The sequence below is a fragment of the Ovis canadensis genome, chromosome 16 (genome assembly GCF_042477335.2).
Source record: "Ovis canadensis isolate MfBH-ARS-UI-01 breed Bighorn chromosome 16, ARS-UI_OviCan_v2, whole genome shotgun sequence".
Lineage (NCBI taxonomy): Eukaryota > Metazoa > Chordata > Mammalia > Artiodactyla > Bovidae > Ovis > Ovis canadensis.
The window spans coordinates 78704051-78717368 of record NC_091260.1 but is presented as its reverse complement, the minus strand read 5'-3'; the positions used below and the strand labels follow the sequence as shown (position 1 = coordinate 78717368).

Sequence of the window (13318 nt, the reverse complement as noted above, 5' to 3'; positions counted from 1 at the left end):
TGCTCTAGAGCCCAGGAGCCCCAACTACTGAAGCCCACGCACCCTAGAGCCCATGCCTCACAACGGGAGAAGCCACTGCAATGAGAGGCCCATACGTCGCAACTAGAGAAGAAGCCCACACACAGCAACAAAGACCCAGCCCAGCCAAAAATAGTAATTAAAAAAAAAAAATAAATAACGTGGATTGAAGGAAAAAAAAGAAGAAGACAGCTACATGGAGACAGACACAAGGTAGGGTGGGGGAACCACGTGATGATGCAGATAGCCACTGGGGTGAAACAGTGCCCAACCAGCCACTGAAGCCAGAGCGAGACAAGAGTGGATTTCTCTGCAGGCTTCAGAGGGAGGGCAGCCCTGCCGGCACCCTGATTTTGAATGTCTAGCCTCCAGAACTATGAAGTGACACGTTTCTGCTGATTTAAGTCATCCAACATGTGGCATGGTTTCAGCAGCCGCAGGAAACTAATATGACCAGCCCAGGTGACTAAATGTTGCCAGAAGATATCCCGGAATCTTATTCTGTCTGTGCCGATGTCCCCCGCATGCCACCTACTCCTCTTTCTCCCAGTCTACCGTGCGTACAGTAAGAGCAAGGAACCCAGGAATGGGCCTGTAGATGGAAAAATTCGTCTTTCAAGCTTCAGGAGCCCAATAGCCCTGGCCTATGAATGGCCCACATGGGAGAGAGGGGCTCTGATTGGAGTCGGCAGTTCTTTGGGGCTGGATGAATCAAAGAAATTTTTGAGAAATCTAAATGAAATCCAAGACAGCAGGTTACAGTTCTTTCTAGTCAACCAAGACCATCAGAAAGAAATAAGGCATCTGTGTATCGGTACCCAAGTCTGTCTCATAAGCCATGTTGTGCGCAATTATTTCAGAGGTCCATTGAGTTCTGCACTTTCCAAGGCACTGCCTGGGCCAGCAGTGAGTCTTTCCTTGCGTGGTTTTTCTCCAAGTCCACAGTGCCATCTGCCACAATTCTTCACTAAGGCTCAGGATCTGGGAGTTATGTAGACAAGGTCATTTCTACTCCTAAGCCGATGTTGACATGTATGAGGAGTCCCAGTAAAGGATTTTCCCCTCTAGGTTGCTTGCATGTATTTTCTGTGTGATTATCTGAAAACCCAGCCCACCCTGAACTGCATAAAGAGGGTCTTACCTCCTCTCCATCAGTGAGAAGGATCAGAGATGGCTCTGTAAATGTGGGGCATTCGTTCCCTTATCTAGGGATTCCCTGGGGACCTGAGTTCTGATTGGTTGCACTGATGAAGCTACTGTAAGATCCTGACCTCAGAGTTAACATTTTACTCTCAGTTTAGGTTTACAGGATGATAAGTGAAACAGTGGTGGATGGTGTCATAGCAATTTTCTCGGACCCCTAGAATTTTAAAGTAGTAGAGTGTCCATAAAACAATATGAAAATTAAAAACGGCCCACATCAGCTTGTTGGGCAGTGTTGGCTGTGTTGTATTACTTTTTTTTTTTTTTGGACTGAGTTGTGAGGCTTGTGGGATCTTAATTTCCCCACCAGGGATCAAACCCAAGCCCCAGCAGTGAAAGTACCAGAGTCCTAACCTCTGGACTACCAGGGAATTCCCTGTACCACTTTTATTAACTGGTCAGTATCCTGTCAGTATCCTTCCCAGGTGGCTTAGATGGTAAAGGAACTGCATGCAATGCAGGAGACCCGGGTTCGATCCCTGGATCGGACAGATCCCCTGGAGAAGGGAATGGCAACCCACTCCAGTATTCTGGCCTGGAGAACTCCATGGACAGAGGAGCCTGGCCGGCTACAGCCCATGGGGATGCAAAGAGTCGGACATGACTGAGCAACTAAAATAAATAAAATATCCTGTCCGTGTAGCCAATATGGTGGGGGGGGGGCGGTGTGTGAATTTAAAAGTCACTGAAGTCTGCATTGTTTATAAACATCCGCTCCCCACAGGCACTTCAGCTGTGCTATTAGACACAGATACCACAGGCTCAAAAAGGATCTTCATTTCTTGACCGTCTGAGCCACCAGGGAAGCAACTTTGGGTCTTCATTTCTTAAAATCTGTCCTAGTGAGACAGGAAAGTGACATTTCTCAACCCACTTCACTCACAGAGAGAAACTGGTGACCTCTTTATGGCTGTTGAGTGTAAATTTTTTTTCCAGCCACAGTTGGGCTCAGGAGGAGAAAAGAGACCTGAGTACAAGCATAGCCTTTCTGGAGAGTTCTCTGAGGTCTGATGCCCGTCAGCCACTGGGACTGGAGATTCTGTCTCCTCTTTTCTACCAGAATCTGCCTGTCATTCTGCTAATGAAATTCACCAGCCTGCATTCTCTTATCTTTTTCTCTAGCTTCCTTGCTCCATTGCCTTCTTTATCACTGTGTAGTTAATACTAAAAATCGTGAGTGCCATTTATAAAGTGCTTCCTGTGTGTCAGGCTGTGTGCCAGATACATCAGTATTTGACTTACTGACCAAGACAGCTTATACGATGGGCATCAGTACCCACTTTGGCTGATGAGGAAGGTGAAGTTTGGAGGAGTTTATCCCAGGTGCCAGGCTCACTAGAGCAGGGGAGCCCTGCGTCCATCCTGGTTTAGTTACTTCAAAGCCCATCTGCACTCTTGGGTACTTGATCAATTTCTTTTATGTCATCAGCCCTTGAATCTTCTATGGAGAAAGAGGAAAATCTCACCACCAGTTCAACTCACAAGCAGAAACTGATGACCTGATAGTTACACTTGATTAAATACACGCTATGCTGTTTATGTGACGTGATGTCCATACATTATCCACTTTTCTTTCTCAAGTCTCATTTACTGTGGGGAATAATCATTTGTCAGCTTCTGCAAGATTCCCCTGGGGTATCAAGTAGATTTCTCCTTGTTTGCTGAACTTCTCAGGGTTCTCCCAGAAAACAGAACCTTTACGTTGACACACACAAAAAGGACTGTCACACATGCCGAGTAGGATGTGTTTGTGGTCATTGCCTACAAGACTGTGGTAAGGATGGAGGGCTCCAGCCAGCATGGTGAGAACTCTTGGGGAAGTGGGCCAGGAACTTGGTGGAGCAGTGGGCCAGGTGTGTCTGTCTGTGTTACACCTTTGTGATACAAATCCCCATGGAAGGGGGACCAAGAATCAACACCTCCCAGAAAGCTGTATGAGCATGTAGTATTCCTTAGTCTGAGTGGCTTATAGAAATTAAGTTCCCTACTTCATTTCTGTATCTCCTATGATTATTCATTCCTAGTATATGGTCTCCGGAGAAGGCAATGGCACCCCACTCCAGTACTCTTGCCTGGAAAATCCCACGGACGGAGGAGCCTGGTGGGCTGCAGTCCATGGGGTCGCTGAGGGTCGGACACGACTGAACGACTTCACTTTCACTTTTCACTTTGATGCATTGGAGAAGGAAATGGCAACCCACTCCAGTGTTCTTGCCTGGAGAATCCCAGGGACGGGGGAGCCTGGGGGGCTGCTGTCCATGGGGTCGCACAGAGTCGGACACGACTGAAGCGACTTAGCGGCAGCAGTACACTGTCTCTTTCTGCAAATAATTACTAAAAAATACAAATCATATAATCAGACTATCTATACTGATCCCCAAAATGAAAAGAAAATATTACAAATATTCTATTATTCTTTTATATATTTGCTATAGCTTGGTATAAAGTAAGAAATCTGCATTCATTTGGAAGATTTTTTTCTTTTAATGAGCTCTCAAAATAAGGATTATTTTGTTTTCTCTTGATCCAATCTAGGTTTGCAAATAAATATATTTAAAATGTGTGTGTGTGTGTGTGTGTGTGTGTGTGTGTGTGTGTGTGTTTGGTTGATTGGTGTAGAATGTAGACAGGCTTTAGAGATTCTGAAATTTGTTGATGCATGGATTCTAAGTCCTGTGTGTATGTTGTTTTCTCGTATTGTTCTCGTCTGTTTGTTTCTTAATAGACCGGGCATTTGGAAAGACCTAAAGACCATGGGCTCAGTATCTCTCTTTATATTTTTCATCACACTGCTTGTTCTGGGCAGACAGGTAAGAAGCTTGTTTCTTCTATAACTTCTTTAAAGTGCGGTATTAATAATACTTTGCTCCTGCGCATTGCTATTGCTTCATGCAAATAAATGTTGAAGCAGCAGCAGCAGCATCTTATCACAACAGAAAAGCAGGTAGCACAAGGTGCATGTGCTTGGACGTAGACACTAGGAAAAGGTCTCTATTGCTTCCCTAAGAGGCAGACTTTGTGAATGGTAGAAATGGAGTCAGTGAATTTCCCGTGAAGCCTCAAAATAAATATGTAGGTTTTGTAAGCCTACAAAAGTATTCCCTCAATAGCTGACATTAATTGGGAAAAATGTTCCTTGCCTGGGGTTTCCATCTGCATTTCAGAAGGTATGACTTCTTTTTCTTTGCACTGGGTATTAAACATCATGGCTGTCACTTGCAGTAAGTTATCCCTAGAAGTACAGTCCCCGGTTCAAAACTTTGGTTTTGTAATCCAAATGAAATGTCCTCCTCGGGCTCTGTGCCCCTCTGGCCTCCCAGTGGAGCCTCTGGGTGCAGGACTTTGATGGGCAATATTCTTTCTCTGCCTGCAAACAAGGACAATCACCCAAAAACTAAAAAGTATCCCATACAGCTAGCTTTACCTCAACCAACGTTTGTTTTAAGTTCTTTGATGGATAGCATGAAACAGAGAAGTGGTTTATTTGGAGATAACCAAGGAAAAGGCAAGGCCAATTAAACTGTGTACACACCTCTAAACTGTAACATTATATGAGAGGCAAACTACCAACTGGGGAGTGAGGGTCCAGCCTCCATTTCTCACCAGGAGGAAGCTATTAATGATCTCCTGGTCAGGGCAGAGACCAGGCCTGTGCCAATCAGCACAGCACATAGGGATGCCATCCATCCTCTGCCATCTTCCTGGAGGCCACAGTGCAGCCCTCTGCAGTCTCCGGAGAGCTCCACTGTGGTCCTGACACAGAGCTCAGACGACCCGGGTCCCCTCATCGTCGTCCGCTCCTCTGTCCCTGGCGCATGCTTGGCTCTGCATTCTCAGGCAGTTTCTCCTGCTAGAATGATTACTCAGATTGCTTTCCAGCAATACATTTTCATTGTATTTCAATTTCAATCAAATTGAATTCTCCCAACCTTTTTATTGATCATGGAGAAAATACATGGGAAATACCACTACACAAATGCTGGATCCCACGGCTGTTCACTGATCAGTCACTCTCTGAATGATTTAAGATAAATAGTCAAAAATCTGCAGTATTAGGGCCAGTCATTCATTTAACAGGATAATGCTGACACCAGTTTCCTTTTTTTGTCACAAAGGCAGTGATAATATGCACATCTGGAAGCCTAAAGGGCTACTATTCCCTACAGGATCAATGGTGTTCACAGTTATTCTTTTAGTTCAGTTCAGTTCAGTCGGTCAGTCATGTCCGACTCTTTGCGACCCCATGCACTGCAGCACACCAGGCTTATTCTTTGACTAGCACCAAAGATTCACCATGGGGAGCCAGGAGGCTGATCTTCAGTCCAGAATCATTAAGTGAATGATTTACTAAGGTCCGAAGTCTTCTGGGATAAACAAGCACCGTGAAGTCTGTGACACCAGGCTTCTGCATACACTTCAGGAAATGCAGCTGTATTATAAACATCTGATGTTTGAAATAAGCTTTTCAAGTGCCATAAGAATTCATGGCCTCAGAGTTATTTCTTTTCTGAATATGTTTTAAAAAATAGCACAGACACTTTACAACTTATTTCATTATTATTTGTCCTGATGGCCCCCTGCCCTATGACCTTCTTTCTGGAAATAATCACCATGTGTGAGCTTTCTAAGAAAACGATTATGCTAAATACTTCTCTAGGCATCTCAAAAACCTTAGTGAAGAAATAACAAATTCCCAGACAAGAGCAACAGTACAGCTTTCTGCAGTGAAATCTAGTTTGTAATAGAAATGCAAGCCAACCAAGGACCTTTTTGAAAAAGAAAGCTCCCCTGTATTTCACCCGAGTTTAAAGGGCAGCACCCTGCCATCAAGGGTCTACATCCTAAGTGGGCTCACTCAGGTTATGGGACCAGGTAGTGGCAACCTGGTGCCCGAGAGTGAGGCCAAGGTTCTTGTGTGAGAGAGTTAAGCATCCCTGGATGCTCAAACATACACAAATTGGGCTTGCTGCCTGTCTAAACTGACTCCTTGGCTTCGCTCATGTTTCATTTTTCTCTCATCTTCAACCCGTGTCTTCTCAAAGCTACCACCATAGACTGCTTCTGTCACTTTAGTTTAAAACCAGCCACACCACTAATTTGCACCCCGCCCTCAAAAAACTCCAAGTAAATAATCTGTTCTCCAAGTGAGAGGCCTTTTTACCAGTACATACATAGCATGGTTTCCATAAACACAGAATGTGCGGAAATGTGACAGTAATGTAAAAAACTTTTAAAATATCTCTTTTGTAATCTTTTTTTTAATGCCTCCCCAGAGGAAGAGGAGTAATTTTTGTGTATATCATATATAGTTTGAATCAAATCTAATTTCAGTAAATGATCATTGCTTGTTCTGACTTTGAAATGTAATTTTTTTTTTAAATTGCCATCTGTGCCCGAGGCCATTTATGAGTGTTTTGTTTTATTTTGTGCCATCACTGGTGTATCTAATCAAACCCATAAAACAAACTTGCTCCATTTGGTTCTTCTTTGCGATTATTTGTCAGTATCTGTGCTGAAATACACTCTATTATTTAGGCCCTTCTGTTATAGGAAGATTATTCAAAGTTATTTCATTATATGAAATTGTATGCATCAGAGCAGACACAAAATGCTGCCAAACCAAAGAGACCCTGTGACAGTAATTGAGCTTCTCTATTTATACAATGTTAATAACAGCTGGTTTTCAAAAACCTTAAATTTTAATACATTATAAGCATGAACACATATGTTTTTACCAGCAGGCACCATCTTAATTAAATGATATCAAATGAACTTTTGTCTAAATATAATGTCATTCTCTCAGTACAGTGCAGCCCCAAATGGAAAAACACTTACTTTTCAATGAACACTTAATTACATAATTTGTGGTAGAGGAAAACTGATTTTCAGAGATTAAAGGCATACTGCCACGAATGAACACTATTATTTTTTAAATGCAAATCATGAAATGCACTCTCTCTACTAATATATTTTCCAATTTTCATTTATTCATTATTTATATTCCATCATGCCTCATTTCAAAAAATAATTCAAGCCACCTTTTATTAATATAACTGTGTAAGAAGCTTTTATGTCATCTTTTTTTTTTTCTTTCAAGCCTCCAGGATAACTATTTTCTCTGTTCCTGAGGCTAGTTCCCTCCCAAATTTGCATTTCTGCATATCCGCGTTAGAGGGTGCATGAAAGACAGTTGGGGTAAACAGAGGGTTTGGTAGGGAGGATGACAATTCTGTTTGGGGGCGTTCGTTTTTAGGTTTTGTCTCATTCTTTTTGTTTTCTCTTTAAAACCTCCACTCTCTGGCAGGACAAGATGCCTATTGTTTCTTTACCTCTGTGTCCTCTTGTAACAGAATGAATATTACTGTAGGTTAGACTTCTTATGGAAGAACAAGTTCAAAAAAGAGCGGGAGGAGATAGAAACCATGGAGAACTTGAACCGAGTGCTGCTGGAGAATGTGCTTCCTGCGCACGTGGCTGAGCACTTCCTGGCCCGGAGCCTGAAGAACGAGGTCAGAGAGGCGGGGCTGGTGGGGAGAGGCGGGGCCATGGAGGGGAGAGGCGGGGCTTACCAGGAGAGGCGGGGCTCAAGAGATGTGTAAGATGCTACGCGTATTCCTAGGCAATGTTCACTGAAGGTTGGGAGGGAATGAGGGATCCAGAAACCAATGGATGGATGAACTTGTTTTTAGGGAAGCTGAACCTTGATGACACTGATGTAGGCCACAGACTGAGAAGGCTTGGAACAGTACTTTTCTGTTTAAAAAAATAACTTTATTTTTCAATAATTAAAGTTGATGTTGAGAACTTGCCTCGTGGCGGGGGAGGGGCTGGACTTTATCACTCTAGTCTTTCTAGAAGTGTGCTGGGCGTGGTTAGCCAGTCCAGGGGCCCCGTTCAGTTCCCTGTTTCTTCTCCTGGTGTTTTCAGCATTCAGTAGGTTATTCAGCAACTCATTTGCCTGTGGGTCAGAGATGATGAAATTATTATATCTATTAAGGATTAACCATCTGTTTTCGTTAGCAATGTAAGAGCTTCTTTGTCTATCTGTCTCGCGGTCTGTTCAGTGTATAAATTCAGCAGGTACGTAAGGTTACCCCTGCCCTGTGTCAGGCCAGTGCTGGGCCTGGTGGGCTCCAGTCCGTGGGCTTGCAAAGGGTCAGACATGATTGAGTGACTGAACAACAGCTACTACTGTGTGCCAGGCCAGTGACCCTTCTGTCCCCAGTGTGTCTCGGGTGCTCCCAAGATGGGGATGACATTTTCTCCCAAGTTGCCTCATCATTGCACTATTTTAATAATTTAAGAACACGCACAGAGTCATCTATAGCCTTCACCACCCCCATGGGCTCTATGGGGAAGGCTGCAGAGTGGGCTTGAACCTTGGACCAGATGCCACCTCGCTGGGAAGGCAGTTTGGGAACTTTTTCAGGACCAAGTAGGAGTCAGCATGCTTCGATGAGGCCAGCTCTGGACTTTGTTGCCTAGTTTGTCATATCAAGAAGGTGAATTCTGCAGGGGTGGGGGTGGCCCCGTCCATGTCCACATTGTGCCTTGTGTGCATGAACCTGACTTAGGCAGTGAAATGATTTTCCCTGCAGACAGTCTGCACCCGTTCACCAAGCACCCAGCTTATTCCTTTGTCCAGGAAACATACTCCTGACCCAGGCCAGCTGCAGCCCTTTAGGAAAACAAACAGGAGCTCAATGTCAAAGTTTTACAAACTGTTATTGCCACAGACAACTCCAAGTTCCCTCACCACATTTTAGGAGTCTAGTTTTTGCTTAGGAACCCCTGATCCCCTAGGCACCATTCAATTTGCTCTGTCTAGCTGCCGACCTGACTTTGCTTCAGAAGATAGAGCTGCACATGTTGAATCTTAAATCAGGGGCATCAGGCCAATGAGACTGTCCTTGAAGTGAGTTCATTCTGCATAGCGCTGGGCTGCAAAAGGTGCGTGCTCAGTCACGTCCAACACTATGTGACCCTATGAACTGTAACCTGCTGGGCTCCTCTGTCCGTGGGACTCTCCAGGCAAGAATACTGGAGTGGGTTGCCATGCCCTCCTCGAGGCGATCTTCCCGACCCAGGGATCGAACCTGCATCTCTTGCATCTGCTGCACTGGCAGGTGGCTTCTTTACCAATTGTGAGTCTGGGGCTGCAAAAGTCTCTGTACTTCATCAGACAACACAGAATGCCCCTGGGCTGTGACTTCCCACATTTTATTACCAGTTTTTGTTGGTTAGGTAAATATTAGGAGGAAGCAGGGGTGGGAAGCTACTCAAGCAGCCGCTGTAACTGTTGGGGATTAAAAAATTCCCTAGCCATCCAGTGATTAACACTCCATGTTTCCACTCCCAGCGGCATGGGTTCAATCCCTGATCTGGGGACTAAGATCCCAAATGCCACGAGGCCAAAAAAAATTACGGGGAAGCCTGTCAGGCTGAAGATTAGACAGGTATTGAGGGAGGTTCTGTTGCTACAATACTCGTGGAGAATCCTGAATGCAGAAGAGGGCACCCAGAATGAGGCTGAAGGAGAAGGAGAGCCTCTAGCTCCCTGCCTAAAGGATTTGAGAGCTCCCATTGGGAATCTCTTTTCCATGAAAAGGTCATTGGGAAAGACCCTGATGCTAGGAAAGACTGAGAGCAAGAGGAGAAGGGGGAGACAGAAGATGAGATGGTTGGATGGCATCACTGACTCGATGGACATGAATTTGAGCAAGCTCCGCGAGATGGTGAAGGACAGGAAAACCTGGCGGGCTACAATCCATGAGGTCGCAAAGAGTTGTACATGACCTAGTGACTGAACAACAACAATCGTGAACCTCATAAGGGAGGATTTTGTTTTCTGGGTTTTTCCCTGTGTTATGGAAAAACCAGAATGAACTTTGTGGCCAACCCAGTAACAAAGTTATTATAAAGAGATTCCTTAGAGTGCATAGCAAACTGCTGTCCCATCCTCTGACTTTCCTATGGATGGGCGGGCTGCCTGACTTCTCTCGGAACAAAGATGACCCTTCCTGTCCTCAGTCGACTTCATCCCTGGGCAGAAGAGCCCACTTCCCTGACCCAGGGATGTCTCATCCTAAGCTCGTGATTCTGGGCCAGGCAGGCTGAGGTTGTCAGACCTGCTGCAGCTAAACAGCGATGGAGTCTGTGCTGTTTAACAGCGTGGATATGGTCCAGGCTTCTGGCCCGTCCTCGGTGTCAAGGCCAAATAGATGCCCCCTGTGTGTGATAGCGCTCTCGCCCCTTCCCACTGCGACCCCGCCCCCAAGGCTTCCCTGAGGGGAAGTGCTGCTGGTTGTTGAACATGCAGACTCTGGAACAGGATCATTCCTGGGGGGTTCCAGACCCAAAATGGGCAAGGCAGAACATAGCCATTGCTGGGACCAGAGACGTTCCAAATCCAAGAGCAGAGCTTCCCCAAATGAAGGGATGCCCAAGGTACCAGCTACACATGCCCCTCCCAGGCCCCAGGGCCTCTTTCCTCTCCTGTGAGGCCCCACTTGGCCGCTGACAGCAAAACTCTTGTCCCAGGCCTGGCCCTTCTTAGCTGTTGGACTCAGGCTCCATCCTCACAGAGGCTATAACTAATTTCCAGAGCAGTAATTGGTGTGAAACTTTTAGAGCTGTGTCTGGCATGCGGTAAACACTCAATCTTATTTACTTTTCAAGCAAATATCCCAAACTTAATACAAAACTTGAGAACCACTGCCTCCTGGAATTTATCAAAATCTGTCCAGGGTGCAGCTACCCCACAGCTTTTCAAGGCTGGACTAGAGTGGACAATAAAACAAACATCATCACTCTGCCCCTAACCAGAAGCATCACCTCCTTAGCTCCTTCTCTTCGGGGCAGGCTGAGCACTCACAGCTTCTGGATTCAGAGACCCAACCAAGTCTGAGCTTCTCAGGTGGTTTAGTGGTAAAAAAAAAAAAAAAAAAAAAAATCTCCAGTAGAGGCAAGTTTGATCCCTGGGTTGGGAAGATCTCCTGGAGAAGGGCATGGCAACCCACTCCAGTATTCTTGCCTGGAGAATCCCATGGACAGAGGAGCCTGACAGGCTACAGTCCATAGCATCACACAAAGTCCAACATGAGTGAAGCAACTTAGCACACTCGCATGCAGATGGGAGTGTATCTTTCAGTTCCACAGTAAATGTTAATACTCCATGGCATTCTGGAACATTCCTTGGAAACATGACCTTTGACTTCGGCTAAGACCCAGGTTTTTGGGGCTCCAAAATCACTGCAGATGATGACTGCAGCCTTGAAATTAAGACACTTACTCCTTGGAAGGAAGTTATGACCAACCTAGACAGCATATTAAAAAACAGAGACATTACTTTGCCAACAAAGGTCCATCTAGTCAAGGCTATGGTTTTTCCAGTTGTCATGTATGTATGTGAGAGTTCGACTGTAAAGAAAGCTGAGTGCCGAAAAATTGATGCTTTTGAACTGTGGTGTTGGAGAAGACTCTTGAGAGTCCCTTGGACTGCAAGGAGATCCAACTAGTCCATTCTAAAGGATATCGGTCCTGAATTTCTTAAGGACTGATGTTGAAGCTGAAACTCCAATACTTTGGCCACCTGATGAGAAGAACTGACTCAATGGAAAAGACCCTGATGTTGGGAAAGATTGAAGGCAGGAGAAGGGGACGACAGAGGATAAGATGATTGGATAGCATCACTGACTCAATGGACATGAGTTTGAATAAACTCCAGGAGTTGGTGATGGACAGGGAGGCCTGGTGTGCTGCAGTCCATGGGGTGGCAAAGTCAGAAACAACGGAACAGCTAAACTGAACTGAACTGAAGACCTGTGTTAACAAAGAGCCTTTTGATTCTCCACCTGCCATATGCACATGCAGACAAAACTCCTCTCCCTTCAGAAGTACAGAATAAGGAGTGATTTAATGACAGTAATCCTCAAAAGATTTCACTTTTGATTTCAGACTGTTCACTGCACCTGTGCTCCAGGTCTGTGCCAGAGAGCTGCTGTGTCCAGCTTTGCACGCTCTTCTTCTCCCTTCCCCAGGGCACCCATTTCCCTTAAGGCATCCCAAGGTTCTCCACCAGCTGCTGACCAGGTCTGAACCCTCAGGCCATTCAAAGTCTGGACCGAGCTCTGTGTGCCCAGACGGAGCCCACAGGTTTACAAAGCCTTTGCTCCAGACTGCTGCGCTGTGGCAGGAGCAGGGCTGAGAGGTCCCTTGAATAGACATCCCAGCCAGCTCCCGTCGCTTGTTGAAAAGACCGCATTTTCTCCTTAGCTGCCCCTTTGCCGAGTCCCCAGGGGTCAGGGTTGTGTGTGATTTTTGAGCCAGGCAGCCTCACTGTGGGAGAGCTGAGGCTTGACCAAAACAAGATACGGGGGCTTCCCTGGTGACTCAGTGGTTAATAAAAAACCACCTGCCAGTGCAGGAGACACGGGTTCAAACCCCGATCTGGGAAGATCCCACATGCCTCAGAGCAACTAAGACCGTGCCTCACAACTACTGCGCCTGCGCTCGAACCGCAGGAGCCCAGGAATCACAGATACTGAAGCCCATAAGGCTTAGGGCCTGTGCCCTGCAATAGGAGAAACCCCCGTGATGAGAAGCCTGTGCACAGCTCGAGAGAGGCCCCCGCTCGCCGCAACTAGAGAAGAGCCCAAGACGCAGTGAAAACCCAGCACAGCCAAAAATTAATTAATTAATTTAATTAAAGAAAAATAAGACACAGATGTCACTGTGGGTGCAGGGCGGGAGCGTGAGGAGATCACCAGGCACGCAAAGAGCTTCCCCTTCTCAGCTATCTACTCCCTCTCAACACCCAGGCGGCTCCCTCAACCTGTTCCTTGCAGTCAGGCTAGAAAACCACAGGTGCTAAGAGATGCTTCTGTGCTTTCTAATGGCCTGACTCCCCTGAAGACTTCAGACACAAGCTGGCAGGCTGAGCATTAAAACACAGGCCACCTGGGGGAGGTGAAAGGTGGAAACATCTCCTCCCAGCTGTGGCCTGAGTCAGCAAGAGAAATCACCAGGCCCAGACTCTGAACCCCAAGCTTGTGGCAGTTCTAACCATCTTCCAGGGCACACCAAGCAGATGTCTCCA

The 13318-nt window shown here is 45.9% G+C and overlaps 1 protein-coding gene across 1 annotated transcript in view; it reads left to right on the top strand.

The window, feature by feature from the left end:
- ADCY2 (adenylate cyclase 2) overlaps window positions 1–13318 on the top strand; it is a 463502-nt gene that overhangs the window by 423059 nt on the left and 27125 nt on the right. Inside the window, exons 19-20 of the mRNA XM_069556147.1 lie at window positions 3947–4031; window positions 7572–7730. Coding sequence (XP_069412248.1) covers window positions 3947–4031; window positions 7572–7730 — 244 coding nt within the window. The remainder of the gene's footprint in view (window positions 1–3946; window positions 4032–7571; window positions 7731–13318) is intronic.